This window comes from Scardinius erythrophthalmus (assembly GCF_964197995.2).
Source record: "Scardinius erythrophthalmus genome assembly, chromosome: 23".
Lineage (NCBI taxonomy): Eukaryota > Metazoa > Chordata > Actinopteri > Cypriniformes > Leuciscidae > Scardinius > Scardinius erythrophthalmus.
The window spans coordinates 17,410,694-17,427,414 of record NC_138243.1 but is presented as its reverse complement, the minus strand read 5'-3'; the positions used below and the strand labels follow the sequence as shown (position 1 = coordinate 17,427,414).

Here is a 16,721-nt window from a genome sequence, read left to right as displayed (position 1 = left end):
TATTAAAGCATTTGGGACTATCTGACAGCATCATAGAAACATGGGAAATAGATGCGTGTGAAGTGTATTTTGAAAAGGCATAGTGCATAAATAAGAGCATGTACATCATCCACATACGTTTTTACTGCCATGACTGGGGAAAGCCTCTCCTTTTTGAAGCAAACACACCCCTTTCTCATGCATTCCAGCTGTTTGTGAGAGACAGGAATTTGCATTGATCTGCATTGGTATCTATGTCATAATATTGTGATGTGTAAATGTGATTGTGACAATCTGCTCCCCTCCTGTTTTGCAGGTGTGAAGAAACCTTGGCACGATGACTCCGTTGAATGGCTTTGGGAAAAACACATGTGGACAGTTCCGGATGTGGGTATTCTGGAGGCTAAGGATGCTTTTGGTGCTTTGTGTAGTAGTGGAACTATTAACAGTAATGGTCAGCGGAGAGGGCACATCAGGCATTTTAGAGCTCCAATTAGATGAGGAACAACCTGCAGGGACGATAGTGGGCGACATTAGCGCTGGTTTGCTACCTGGAGTTACAGCCTCACTATACTTCATCTCTGATCATGAAGGCACCGGCATTGGCAGTGATCTCCACATCGATGAAACCACAGGCATTATCAAGACCGCCAGGCGACTTGACAGAGAGGAAAGAGACCATTACAGTTTTATAGCTGTCACTATGACAGGGTTCACAGTCAAGGTCTCAATCACTGTAAATGATATCAATGACCATGCCCCCACATTCCCCAAGAAGAAAGCCTCTTTGAAGATCCCAGAGCAAACAGCGGTGGGAACTAAGTTCTCTCTTGAGCCTGCCACTGATGCGGATAAGGATCAGCTTACTGTACAAGGATATCAGATTAAAGAAGGCAATGTAGGACAAGTGTTCCGACTCGAGACCAAAAGAGCAGCAAACAAAGTCCTTTACCTTGACTTGGTAGTCAATGGAGTCTTGGACCGAGAGAAGAGGTCCTCCTACTCCTTGGTGTTGGAGGCCTTTGACGGTGGATCTCCAAGGAAGACTGGACAGATGACACTTGACGTCTTGGTGCAGGATATCAATGATCACGCTCCGATTTTCAACCAAAGCCGTTACAGTGCCATCATCTCCGAGAGCCTTCCTCAGGGCAGTAACATCCTGCAAGTTTTTGCAGTTGATTCTGACGAAGGAGACAATGGCCTTGTATTGTATGAGATAAACCGACGGCAGAGCGACCCGGATCGCTACTTCGTCATCGAACCTCGCTCTGGGATCATTACACTCAATAAGCCTCTAGACTACGAAGTGAGGAAGGTTCATGAGCTGGTAGTGCAAGCCAGAGATAATGCGAGCCATCCAGAGATCACCAATGCCTTTGTTACAATACATGTTAGAGACTACAACGATAACCAGCCAACCATGACCATAATTTTTCTCAGTGAGGACGGCTCACCCCAAATCTCTGAAGGTGCTCAGCCGGGCCAATACGTTGCAAGAATCTCTGTCTCGGACCCTGATTATGGCGAGTACTCCAATGTCAATGTGTCTCTTGAGGGAGGGGATGGGAAATTTGCCCTGACCACTAAAGACAGCATCATCTACCTCATCTACGTAGACCAGATTCTGGATCGGGAAGAGAGGGATTCGTATGAACTTCGTGTCATGGCTACTGATTCTGGAACCCCACCGCTTCGTGCAGAGTCCTCATTTACGATTCATGTCACCGATGTAAATGACAACCCACCTCTCTTTGACCAACAGGCATATAAGCAGACCATTCCAGAAGTTGTCTACCCAGGTAGCTTTGTGCTGCAAGTGACCGCGAGAGACAAAGACCACGGTCCCAACGGTGATGTCCGCTACAGCATCTTACCAGACAAGAAAACGCACGCCAGTTGGTTCACCATTGACCCTGTCACAGGTATCATAACCACTGCAACCAATCTGGATTATGAGAAGGACCCAAAGCCAAGTTTCAAAGTAGTGGCCACTGATGGAGGGCGACCCCCGTTATCCTCCACTGCTCTGGTAGAAATAGACCTCCAGGATAGTAACGATAATGAGCCCGTGTTTGGGAGCAGCTTCTACAATGTTTCAATCAAGGAGAACACATCAGCAGGGACCTGCTTCCTTGAGGTAGGAATGATTATGTTTTCCTTTTATGTTTTGTACCTTGTTCACCTACTTCACTTGTATTGTTTCTGTGATTTGTTTTTCTGTGATTGTTTTGGCCATGATTTTTTTCAGGTTTCGTAGTATTAAATGTAACATTTGATTTGGGCTCGGTATTCATACCTATTTCCTGATTCAATTACTTTCTGATTTACAAGCTAAATATTTGATTCCAATTTGATTTGTTTGGGATTGATTTGGATATTTTTTGCTTATGTGATGGCATCTAATGCTGTAAAAGATACAGTGTGGTTTTTCAGACTAATTCAAATTGGTAACTTATAAGAGTGAGTTGTTTGTTGTGGAAATTGAGTTACGGTATACTGATTGCACATTTTTGCTTCAGCAGTTGGTGAATTAATTGGAAAATCAAGATTTTTTTTTTACCCAGCCCTACTTTTGACTATAGCGATCCGATATGTCTTAAAACAAGATTTAAAAGTATTGTGCATATTTGTTTTGGGTCTTTTATTTTGCTTGAAAGATCCATGGTAATTGTGGAGCAATAAAAACTTGTAATTTCACTCACCAAGACAATTTGTAATTATGACATATGATTAGCAGATTTTATCCTCTCATAGAGAATTGCAGAAAGCTGCTTGACAGATGGTAAAATTGTGCTTTGTTGTTCTTTTGAAATGTTGGTTTAAGTCTGTTGCCATGATAATTGTTGTCACCATGTGGCAACTGGGCCAACTGTGTTCTCAAGCTGTTGTTACCCCTGTGGGAAAGAAATGAAAATCAGGGCATGGTTTTTTCCTCATTTTTTTTTCGCCCAATAATAAGCAATTCCAGACATCAAAGGACCTCCGTAATGTCAGTTTCCAACAGAAGCATCTGTTGAAAAATACCCTCCAGAACAAACTTTTTAGATAAATACTGGAATTCCACATTGTTGCTGGTTCATTTAACATATATTTGGAAAGAATCGCTGGTCACTGTTTGGAGGAATTTGGTATGTGGGTTTGCAGCATGAAGAAGAAGTAGGAGAGTGAATGAAAGAGAAGAATAGAGAGACAAAGAGAGACAAAGAGGGTTTGCCACACACATAGAGGGATGCATAAAGTCAGGAATAAAAAGGAAGATGGAAGTGAACAATATACTGATCTGCGAATCTTGGAATGAAGGGGTTATGAGAAAGTATTCTGTGAAACCAGAAGATATGCAAGTTTAGCAAAAAGCTGTTTAAATGTATCAAAACATTATCTATTTAAATCACTCACTCAACACAAATGACATGAAAAAATTCAATGGTTTTTCTGTTGAATGATTCTTTTCTCATTATTAGTCAACATTCTTTCAACTCATTTCGGGCAGCACAGTTGGTTTTTCAGTACCCTTGTAGCAACTTTCATTCCAGCATATTTCCCTTTGGTTTCACTGAACCAGGTTAGGACACTAGTATGGGTGTTATTTTTGATCCAGTGCTCAGTAGCAGCAGTCCTTATGGCACCAGGCCTCACATATTGGCATGTAATACACCAAACCGGCTGTGGTCACTGGTTCTGATCCATTAAGACACTGGACTTGGCTTGCCTTAGTGTTTTTCTACTCTGGACATTGTAGACATTCGGTATTTTTATAAATCACTATTTGTCCCATTCATATTTTTATTCAATTTGGAACTTCAGAGTGCACAGCACTTCAGGAAATGTATTAATAAGACCAAGGGGCAAATTCACTGTCGCTATTTTGCACAAAAACATACATCTTATTCGTTAACCACCTACAGTCCAGGTTAACCAGGCACTAAATGCACTAAAATAACTCTATCATTCTTCAGTCCAAAAACTCCTTTTTATGTATAGGCTCATGCTAGATTTTGACTTTGCTCTGTTTGTGTGGCACAATTATTAAATTGTATTTAATAGAGATGTTTGTGTACATTTTTCTGTTGATCATAGCTGTAGCTATTCATTACATGATAGATAATATTTTTATATCCAAGATGGGGAATTGCATTTAGAGTTTGCATAATTTTTCCTGAGATATCAAATCGCACACTAAAACATCACTGACAGCATTTATCAACAAATTAATTATTTCTTAGTGAGTTTGCCCTTCACAGAGAAGGGATTTGTGTTTAATCAATGTTTGTATGATAAACTGCTGATGCATAATATACATTTTTAGCACACCTCAGAATACACATGCATTTGTCTATAGGATTTTTTTAGACATTGATTAGCAGTCTTGAATGACAGATTGGATTGATGAATGTATATTTTTAATAGTTTAAATTTCAACCACTATCCCCCAAACACAAACACTCACGGCTAGTCCAGTCATTTCCTCCAAAAACATGCCTGTTTAACTAAGCTTATCTATAGAATAGAATGGTGTATTATTTACACACTGCTGAAAGAGAAAACTGCCTTATATTTGTATTTCGGTTTCCTTTCTTCTCCCGAGAGTAATTTCTCATGGAAGCAGTCTGCTCTAGTTTTCTGTTCATTGTTCTGGTGATCCGACAGATTTCGTGAGTAGGGCGCCCAAACCAAACCCTGTTCGGGACAGTCCCTGTTAAAGCATGTTTGGATAAGAAGGACCCTTCTTTATGTACAGGACAGAGGTCTCTCCACCCAATGCGCTCCTGTATCAACCGTTAGGCTTTTCCATTAGTACTGTTACACTTGCGCTTTTATGCTGATCTCAGAGCAGATTTTGTTCCCATTGCATGATTCCTAAGTGTAAAAGCTGATTCCAAGTTGGTGTACATTGTCCACCCATTAGTAAGACCGGAGATCAATTCCCTCCTGTTCACATCTGATAATAAGTCTCTCACTGCTGGTCTGATGCATTTAAAGTGTCTCTTATACGGTGGTCTGGAACATATACGTTTAATTCAGAACAAATGAGAGAGAAATGGACTTACACCCACTCAGGACAAAATATAGACATACAAATCTCAAACTGTCATCAAGACATCTTTTAGGATGTGCCTTGATTACTTTCACATTTAAGAGAAAGCTTAGTGTTTATATGCTCTTCACGAAGCGAAAAAGATCTTTTCCTGAATCGTGCCTTGGCAGCTCAGGGTCATGTTGAACTGGACAGCTCTTCAGTGCTTAAAACAATTCATTTGTATCATATGAATTTATTGTGTACTACGTATTTCTATTTGGCAGGGTTGCGTGTTTATGTTCACAGGTGCAGCTAGTGTTACATTTCCCAAATTAAACTGTAGAAAACGCTTTTCTTCACCTGTTGAAGCAATTGTACGCACTGTGGTGTTGAATGGTATTTTGTCCTAAAGACTAATCATGTTTAATAAACCGGGCATTGGAGCACATCTGGACTGATGCTTGTAGAGGAAGCTACCTGGGGAACAGCTTCCTGTAACATAAGACCGGCCCCCTGGTGGGGTCACATTATAAAGTGCCCCAACGGAAACAGGATCCAGACTGTGACTACCTACACAGTCTGTGTCATTCTGCAATAGAGCACACAAACCCTTTTTGTAGTTGGTAAATGGTGATAAATGTATTGAATACCCATGTAAGTTGCCCAAGTGCTTGAGAAATCCTCCTTGAAATTCCTCCTTGAAACTCCTTGAAATGTGTGTGTGTATATATATACTGTATGTGTGTATATATGTACAGTATATAATGGGATATACATTTAGCGTATATGTATGTAATGTTCTGATGATGCTTAAATTCACTTTTTTAACACAAATTTAACCTTCAACAATTTTTTTGTGTTTTTTTATTCATTTAGATACAATTTTGTAGAGTTTAGAGGTCATTATATAAAAAACAAAATTTAGAATCAAGTATTCTAGAGAGCTATGCACTCCTAATTATTAGTCTTCTCACTCCTCTGTCATTCCTTTTATCTTCAATTCCGTTTGATTTCCTCACCATTCCTTCATTTTTTTCTCTCTAACACATTGTTTGCATCATTTCGTACTACTCATGTGGCTGTTCGACCTTCTCTCGTTTGCGTGCCTGATGTCCACTGTTGTTGTCTCGGAGTAAAGCAGAGCAGCTGTGGCTGTATCTGGTGACACAGTGTTGAGACTGGCAAGCTCAGAGGTTTCTGGGGGCAGTGTTGCTGTTTAAGATCAGCTAATTGAATTTCATGATGTGTTGAGATGACTATTACCATGTATGAATCCTTAGGGTCCAGAAAGTTGCTGTTGGAGAGTTGCTTCATGGGACAGCAGGTGGTTGATGGCTTTAGAGGTGTTGATTCCTTTGGGCGGTGAGCTCAGCATTGGGGATAATTTTCCCAGAGTGTCATATTTGATATAATTAGAGATAAAGTTGAAAAGCAGAGATGGCCCATCATGAATGTAGGAACGTGGAGGCCATCTGGTCTTTATCTGTAGATGGTTGGATACGAGATGGTTAGATAAGATAATACATTATAGTCAATAAACTCAGCTTCAGTCAAGTCATAAAGCTGTCATCTGAGAGAACAAACAAACACAGCAGTAACAGGATACACAAGTTTGTTTAGCGTCTCAACAATGTAAATCTCTTTAAACACTCATATTTTTCCATTGTTCATTTGTCTCATCAGTATTACAAATGTTCCTGTCACAAAATCTGAAATGTAGACAACCGCGATTTTCCACTGTTGTGTCTTGGCCTCATTATGTCTCACATGTATTATTCTTTGTGGTCAAAAGGAGATTTCAAAGCAGCATTTCTCAAAGCGTCAGGGGCGCCCAGAGCATATCAGGCGAGGCCAATGATGATAATTCACCAAGTAAGAATAATTCAATTCAATTTCATATTTTAGTAAAAGCAGACTTTAATCTTAATAATGTTTCTCGGCTTAGTGGGCTGTAACTTTGCCTCTGTGATATGGTTTAGTGTGGGAGAAAACTATTTTAGTTTATCATAATTGTGCATTCATCGCTTATAGGCAAAATTAAGAGAAACATCCTGTAGATTTTGCTTTAAACTTTGCAATTTTTTCAGCTGTGAGCTCCCACCCTCATGAAGCAGTGCTCAAACAACATATATATTTGACTATTTTGCGATAAACAAGTTTTTTACTGTACTGTCATTTATTAACTTTTTGATTGCGTCATTGACAGTGCTTTATGTGTAGTTCATTGGCTCATGAAAGATGTTAAAGGGGTGGTATAATGCCCTTTTCACAAGATATAAAATAAATCTCTGATGTCCCCAGAGTGTGTATGTGAAGTTTTAGCTCAAAATACCCCACATATATTTTTATATAGCATGTTAAAGTTGTCCGTTTTTGAGGGTGAGCAAAAACGCACCATTTTTGTTTCTGTCCCTTTAAATGCAAATGAGCTGCTGCTCCCGGCACAGAGGGCGGAGCTAACAATTGCAGCTTTGATTACCCCACACAGACATGCACTGAAAGCATTTCAAAAACTTTTAGCCTTTTATGTTCAAACCGAAATCAGACAAACATGGAGAGACTCAAAAAGTGACAAAATGTAGACAACATTTCTGAATGGTTAGTTGATGAATTTATGAAGCTTATGTGTAGTTATCTTCTAGTCATTGATAAGCATATTCTGTCTTGATAATCTATAAATCGTGTTCCGGGGCAGGGTTTATGTAAATTTAAGGGTTAGTGATGTCACTAACCCGGGAAGAATATTGTGTAGTCCCTACCAGCCTTTTTGTTGTAGTCCTTAAAAAGGAATTTCTTTAAAAGAAAAGATCTCCTTTTGCTTTGAACTTTGAGCGTTGTAACTTTGCAGATGTTATTTATGCTCAAACAGCAACGTTATGCACTAACTAAAGTTAGAAAAGTGAAATCATAATCAACCACCCCTTTAAGTACACACTGTGATGTGTACCTTTTGAGATTTGTAAAAATTGTAATGGAGAAAATGACTGCGAAAAATACTTTTGGAACCAAGATTTGCTGGGTTTTTACCTGTTGATCAGAACAGGTTTGTCACTGTTTTTATCGCTCATCAGCTGTAGAACATCATTTTTAAAATGATTCCAACTATATTGTTCTTCTGTGTTTTTATTATAATTGTGGGGTGGACTTTGCTATTCTCATAGAATATTCAAACTTAAAAGTTATCGGTATAGTTATTGTCTTTGGTGTGAACGGGTCTTAAGACTTTGAAAACCTCTTTTTTCAATACATAGAGACAGAGTTATATATTAAACTCATGTTAGTGTTGTAATGTCAATTTAATTTAATTGAGACTTAAAATTTGGTGTAAACTTAAAGTATAGGCTAATAGATTATGTACCGCTAAACACTGGAAGCTTGTAACTGTGCATTCACATGGGGCATCGGCGTCAATGCTTGACGGAGGGCTTGTCTGAACTGACACGACCGTCATAGTGACAACAGCCAATCACATTACTTCCAGCTTTGCATAAAGACGATCTGATTGGCTGCCGCCTGCGTTGGCACTTGAAAAGTTGATTTTTTTAAACTTGTAACGCCAGTAAAGCAACGGAACCCAAAATTCAGTTCGGCAACGCATGATGTCACCCATTCAAAGTAATGAGAGCCGACAGCCGGTGTGAATGCACTGTAAAAAAGTTAAAATGTTATTAAAGCTATAAGCTAGTTCACCCAAAAATACATAATTTTCTAACCGTCATGTCATTCCAAACCTGCATGACTTTCTTACTTCTGCAGAGCACAAAAGAAAATATTTTAAATAAATGACAGAATCTTTTGAGTGAACTGTCACTCAGACACCCCTCAGTCTCTTCCCCTCCTGCCATCTTCTGTAGTTCATATCTGCTGAGCTAGTGTAGATATATCAGTGCTGTGCTGCACAGAGGCAAAATCTTATCCAGTCAAAGAGCCTAATGAGGCTTGAATAAAAGTGATTATATTTTAGTGAAAGGGCAAATTAGACGAGGTGACTAGAGATGGGTAATTGCACTCTTCTGCTTTTATTTTACACACAATACTCACATTCACCATGTGTCACTCCTTCCCTGTCAAACCTTACTTTCTATTTCAGACTACAGTTCAATCTATCGTGTCCATCCTCCAAAATAAGCAAGTCTCTCCCTCCCTTTTTAAGCTTTTCCCATAAAAGCTCAGTTAAATGAAATTTAATTACAAAGCTACTGTGCGCACCAGACTCAGCCAGTAATAATACCTGCTGTATTGATTTAATGAACAGTCCAATGCGGTGAAAAGTCCATTAAAGCCCGCGGACCTTGAACCACAGCATGGCGGCGGTAATCTCTATAATCTTTTGCTCACTCCACCTTTGCGTTTCTAAACAACTGCCTTTATAAGCCGATGTGCCAATAAACTGGGCACATATGCACACTGTGCCATTAATTGTGGTCTTTCTAACCCATCCTTGCTTTTGCAGACTGTCAGGCACCTAGATTATCCCTCTAACACACCCAGTAATCTTGCCGTCACCCTGGTGGTCTCTTCTCTGACCTCCATCCCGCACGGTTTGATGCTCTGCCAGCTTGCCTTTGTGGGATCTCGCCACTTTCTGCTACTCATCGAACCCTCTGGCCTTCGCCCTCACTCTCAGGACTGTCATTTCCCTCCATGTGTTGCCATTACATAATGCCCTGTCAGTATTTTTAAGGTTTGTTTGCATTACATTTAAGAGGCTGTACATTAACCTGAGGTTTCTGTTTGATGGGAAAAGGAGCTTACTGCATTTTTCCAAACCTCACGCTGAGTTGATTCATCTATCCTTGGCAGGGTTTGGGTAAACTTGTTTGAGTTGGCATTCGAGCGTGGTTCTGCGAGATTTAACTTCGTGGAAGAGACTCTGCAAGCCGAGGAGAAAGATATGGAGGTGCTTCCACTCAAAATTCACACATTGGCCCTGTTTATTCCCCCCAAGCTGTCATACTTGCTCAGAGTGACTCATAATCAAGGTCTTGTACTCAAGCCAGATCAACTCTCAAGTACTGATTTATGTGCAGTGACTATCCAAATGATCTTTTGTAAAGTTCATTGCTTCTTACTTTACTTGTCTCCTTCATAAAGCAAAGAAGCATAGAAATGTTTGGAAATTCATCCATCAGTCATTTTTTCAGCTAATTTGATGCTAAAGTATTTTTATTCTGGCTACAATGGCGTTTTAATCTTTCTGTAGCCAGTAAAGTTTTTGGACTGCTTGCATAGTCGTCCCAATTTGCGTGTACCGTATTAACTATACTCAGAGCGGTGTGACACAATTGTTACAATGTGTTTCTTATCCTACCGTTCAAAGCATTTTCAGTTGGCATGGTCCTTTCTTTTCCAGTCCACGTTTGTTTCAGATCAAGAAAGGACGGCCTCTGTAGGCCTATTGAAAATACCTTGGGCTACAAAGCCTGGAAAAATAAGATTGCCGACCTCACGGTCTCTGTCAGTCATCAAACTTGTGCGGGACGCTTAAAAGTATTACAGTGAATAGGGGAGTGAGTTCCAGTAGCTCATTTTGGTCTGTGTGCACCAGGCTTTATGTCTGCCGGCACTTGGGGCCTGGAAGGAAAGAGATGTTCATTTGAATTCATAATGCTTTTTCAGATGGAGCTCTTGATTCTCATGGCAAGTCTTAAGTTACCTTTCGATGCAGCCTTAGATAGTGTTCTAAGTAGTTTAGAACGCAAGTTTATTTCGTCTTCTTCCTCGTCGAATTTCTGTCGCTCTACATACGTCATCTGGTATAATTGAAAAAATTGGCTATGAGCTACGTGCAGGCGCATTTGATAGACATACTTGGAACCCAATAAACAGCTCTGAGCATTCGTAAACCACGCCTCAAATACGAGAAAATGAAAATGTGGTTCCCAGACCACGTCTCAATGAGAAAGAGGTCTGACGTTAGCCAGGCTAGCTGTATATTTGAAATAGTGAAAAATTAGAGGGACAAGTTGAAATTATTGTTATGTTTTGGTAAAAACAAAATTGTCCCGCTATTATCTCAAAAACACAACATTTCCCCACAATTACTTTTGATTGAGCTTGTACTGAACCTGGAATAGTCCTTTAACATGGTCCCATTCTGTGGAAAGACGTTCGGCCAGCTGTAGTCCTGTGGTGATAACAATTGTCTTCTACACCCAGGTGATGATTTTGACCCTAGTTCAATGGCCATCTATGCTGTGCTGATCCATTCATCATTGTTTCAGTAGCACGCACTGCTCTGAGCTCAAGTGTTTTGCCTCGGGACGAGTTTACCCCTGGAATGCAGTGCACTCGTTGCTTACAAGGAGAAAGCGGATATGAGGGCGCTTTGTGATTGCAGTAGAACTTGACCGGATCATCTGGCTCAACCTGCTCCACCTGCAAGCAGAGATCATTGATTTCTAATAAAGAGCCCCGCACCCCTCATAATGAGGTTGAGACGTTTCTTCGGCTCCTTTTCTCCTAAAGATTGTGTAAATGGGCCAGCGCTGATCAAACAGAAACATCTGAATGATAAGATCTCTGGACTCTTGAATGTTCAATAAAAGCTCTCAGCTGTCTTGCAGAGAGGCTGTGCCATTATTGGATAGTTTCCAACTAATCAATTCATATACAGGAATCAAACACGGATCATTCGGATCCAGGTGCTGAAAAATAGCAGCAATGTATCCCTGGATAACCCTGAATCTCCACCGACTGCCAGATGCATGTCCCTGAACTGTTTAAGAGTGTACTCATCTTATGAGAGCTCTTATGAGTAGAAGTAAGAAGAAGAGCAATGATGCAGTTAAAGGCAACTGTTTATGAGACAAGTCGATCTGGGAGTTTTGTTTTGGTTGGCTGTTTACACTTTCGTACAGTGTGTACATGCACTTACACCAATAAATTACAACCCCATTATCGGCATAGTTGTGTGTTCTACAGCAACAAATAATGATAAATCAGACAATCTGGGAGGCTTTCACTCGCAGTTTAGATTTTCTGGGTCAATGACATTTAAGAGTATCTGTGATTTAATTTTTTTTAGTGTAAAACATGCATATTTCTTAGAAATGTACTCTTTGGATTAATGTTGGTTTGAATCTGAATATGAGTGTACTGTACACATCTGAATTATTATTTTCAAAAATGTTTAAAAAATATTTTTTAAGGTACAAGTATATATTTAAAAAATATATATATATATATCTTGAATTATTAATGCATAAATATCTTTTTTTTTTTTGGAGAGTTCCTCCACATGACATTTTACCATCTGAACAAACCTTCATACAAACGTGAAATTATCTGATATACTAAGATTACTAAGATACTAAGATTATACTAATTATTCTTCTAAAAAGTTCTTTCCAAACTATTTAAAGTTTTCTTTTCAAGAAATATAATTTTACTGATATATTTTCTTTAATTAGGCTTTTTCCCCTGTCATTATCATATCAGAACAGTTGTATCACCCTGACTTTATGCTCCCCCCCAAAATTCAAAAATTAAAAACATGCATATAAAAGTATTTATGCATGTATGTATGCATATGTATGTATATGTGTGTGTGTGTGTGTGTGTGTGTGTGTGTGTGTGAGAGAGAGAGAGAGAGAGAGAGAGAGAGAGAGAGAAGGGAGCGAGATGTCGGCATGTGGTGTGAGTTATTAGCAAGGAATTGTGCCAGTAGTCATGGTTACCATGGCAATCCGACAGCGAAGAGGAAGGAGGTGGTGTATGTCTGTGGTGTGATTTTTTGTGTGTGTGTTTGTGTGTGCGCGTGTCGGCTTGTGTGTAGGGGTAGTAATTTGCTTTCGGCTGATGGTCTGGTTGGCAATGGTCCCTTTTGTCCTTTTTTAGACATTTCTCTTATATGCTTTTTTAAGTGTGTGTCTGCAGGTCTGCTTTATGTCTGCCCAGGCTCCCCTCAAGGACATGAGAAGTGGGTTAATAAATTATAAGTGTGATCCTTTGTAAGTAAAACTTGTGCACAAGTACACACACACACACACACACACACACACACACACACACACACACACACACACACACACACACACACACACACACACACACACACACACACACACAAATACACAACGATAAAATAGCCTTTCGGTGTGGAAACAAAGCCACTCCCTACCATCTCACATATCTTCTTGGGTTCTCTATCTCATAAACTACACACTCTTATCGGGCCGCCTGAACCAGAGAATTACATGACAAAAGAGAGTAAAATGGAAGCAGACAGTCTGTGGGCAGTGAGCCATGCTGGTATCACACTGGTAAAGAATAACACCAGCTCTCCCCAGAGATCTCCTCTCTACCAGAACAAAGAGCTGTCCCTTCCTCCAGAGCTCCTTCACACACAGTCCGCCTTTCCACTGCCCGTCATCTGTCTCTCCTGGTTTGAGGGATCATTTTGAGAAGAAAATAGATCTTTGGCTCAAATGTGAAACATTTAAACATGCAATTCGGCACAAGATGAAAATTTTGAAATTTAAATTCCATAGGGTAATTGTTGGCTGGTTTTCATGTGGATATTCTTGGAATGTTATGTTGCAATAGATATTGGTCATAATTGTGATTGGTGTCATGTTATTGTACCTTGGTAGAGCTACACACACACACATTTATTTTTTATTTTTTATTTACTTGAACCCATTTCCCCTCAAACTCATATGTGTGCTTGTATTGTGTTGTTGAAGGGTTGCTGAATGTGGTTCGTGTGGTTGTTTAAGTATCAGCCTGTGAGTCTACGTGTATCTGAGTGACATTTTATACCGGTAGATGTGAAACAGTTGCTTAACTGTTACTGTGCCTTAGATAATTATCATGTCTAATTATCATCATCTTGTTAAATCAAGCTTCTGTAACTATAGAACAGCCATACTCATAATTAGCTAAAAGACAGCTTGAAATCTATGTGGAATCTTTCAGTACCAACAATCTGATCAAGGACAATTTCTTTCATATCCAGATTAATAAAATAAACGGATATACAGTAGATATATGAGCTGATTGTAGATTCTGACTTTTTGTTCAGTAATATTTAGTATAATATGTTTAAATATATATATATATATATATATATATATAAATAATATTAATTAATATATATATATTATATATATATAAATTATTATTAATAATATTTATTTGATATTATTCATTATTTAAATAATAGTAATAATGATATATATAATTAAATACAATAATATTTATAATATAACATTTACATATTTAATTATGACCATTGAGGCATAAAAGAAATTGTGGGAAATAAATAAAATGTACACTTTATCATCACTACCCACATTACCCACCCTTGTGCTTCACGTATATCTGCATTTGTCATTTAAAACCTATATTGCAACCACTATTATCCAGAACCTCTAACTTCACATCTGTATTTCCATGTTTCTGTAATATATTTATGCAATTCTCCCAGGTCATCACTCATAGCCCATAGACACCCCCCTGAGTCATTAACACTTGTCTCCTGCATGCATTTTCACTGTATCAAGGTCATATTAAAATAGGCCGGTGCTTTGCCATCCACAGGCTGCTAATGTGTCTCCTGATGATCAGACCTATGATTGTGATTTGTCCATTGACTGAAACTGGCTGTAATTTCTTCACATAATATCCATTGAGTAAATGGGGGCCTTGTTAATTATTCTGGATTTGGTGTTGGCTGTGTTTCACAGCATATGCAAAACAAGACGTCTGTTCCTCCGTGGATCTCATGGATTTTTGATCTGTAAGGGTAGTGGAGTGTAACGTCTGGGGTGATGTCTGATGTCTACCAACCAGATTTGACTGAGTGGTTGGTAGAAAGAAAAATGAGAGGGAAAAAAAGACTAAATGGGACCATTAGCTAGGTTTAGCAATCTTGTTACTATGGTAACAGACACCCATGGGATGGCAGGTGTAGGGAAAGAAAACTGATGCAAGCTAAGGACAAACAGGATGTCGGAATGAAGGGTGATGGACTGACGTGCAGTGGTGTTGTTTGAAAATCTTTAATAGACCTTCATCAAGAGCACCATCTGGACAAATCCACAATTCAACTGTGCACTTTTACTCAACTGTTTATGCATGTATATCACTACATGCACATGCATGCTGTTTCATTGTTTATGAAACATCATGTCACATGGCGCCTGGAAGGTTATTGATCGTTCATAATGATTTAAAACTGGTTATTCAGGCAACAATTCCTTACATCAACACTACTCTGTGATCCTACTTGTGGCGTAATCAAAACCCGTAGAAATTGTTTGACAAACTAAAGGAACCCATAAACCCATTTTTATTTACCACAAGGGAAATTGGCCTTAATCCTCGGCAGCCTTATTTTCCACCGTATGAAATCTATGGAGGGAATACTGTACCTCCTGCCACACAGATGCAAACCATTATGAACAGCTAAAGAGAGAGCAAATCTCTCCACCACAACCTGCAACAAAAAACAATGAAATCATGTAGACACTCTGAGCGATACTACAGTAAGTCCATCCGCTTTCCATAATCAAAGAAGTTTGAGTTTACAATCATTCTGAGAGCAAAGCGTCCCATCTCTCTCCCACCCCACCCTGTCTCAGAGCTGTGGAGTGATCTAATACAAAGCCCTTTGTCTGGGCGGATAATGATCAAACAGGCGGAGGGGATTTCTTGCAGGATTGGTCTCTGTTATATTTTTACCCCTACCCAATTAAAACACACACGCTGTATGATCCGGGAGATGGTGTAACGGGAAAATCCAGTCTAAAGTTGGAGAACACAACTTCCTCACTTTCATCTGAATGTTCGGTTCTTCAAACAGCAGCCACTGATGCTTCATTTGGTTTGCAGGAGCTTATAATTATTTGATGAATTTTCATCTGTTCTGACTGCATTAAGTAGGGATGCGCAATATATTGGTTCCAAATTGGATGATAATGCCGATTTTTCTTTTAATTTATGAGTATGTACCTATATTAGATATTTATTTGTGCACTTAAAGTAATAATTGAATATAAATGAGGTTTTATTTAACAAAGTTCGGGAGGAGCAGGTTCAGATAATTAACCAAATCATGCACAGCTGTTGATTAATCAGTAATCAACTCAATGACAGAGTATAAATTCACAGCAGACCTGTCTCTGTTCATTGAAAGTTTGTCAGCATCCCTCCTCCACCCCATCTCCTCACTTCCAGTTCCATCTACACTTCCATTTCCATCTACTCTTACCAACTGGGGGGAGTACTTTGGGTTCGGGCCTAACTCCGAGCTCGGAGCCCTCCCCCCCGGACAGCACGCCAAATACGCATAAACTTATTGTATTAATTATATGTAGATGTGAACTCGTGAAATATAACGTTAAATATAAGTATGAATATAAGTATAATGTTAAATGTAATCTTTAGCAGAATTTAAATTTAATATGTATTTTTAATACTGTTGATAATTTAGTGCTTTCATTTAAATTGATTAAATTATATATTTTGTTAATGTTTATTTCTAGTAATAAATGAAAAATATGTATATATTATTTATATTATATTCATAATTATTATTAATAATATAAACAAATGCATGATGGTTTAAAATACATTAAAATATAACACTTATTCTAAGCTTGAGTCTGGCAAGACTCAAAAAAAAAGAAGGGAATGTAAAACTTTGTTGATTGCTAACATGTACTAAATACCGAAAGGAAAACATACAGACTTTGATGTTTTTATCAACCTATGCGTA

General features: G+C 38.8%; 1 protein-coding gene across 1 annotated transcript in view; it reads left to right on the top strand.

Annotated features, from left to right (window-relative positions):
• The window catches only part of dchs1b (dachsous cadherin-related 1b), a 105,988-nt gene that overhangs the window by 11,630 nt on the left and 77,637 nt on the right, over positions 1 to 16,721 (top strand). The window contains exon 2 of the mRNA XM_081354350.1: positions 296 to 2,119. Coding sequence (XP_081210476.1) covers positions 317 to 2,119 — 1,803 coding nt within the window. The 5' untranslated portion in view covers positions 296 to 316. The remainder of the gene's footprint in view (positions 1 to 295; positions 2,120 to 16,721) is intronic.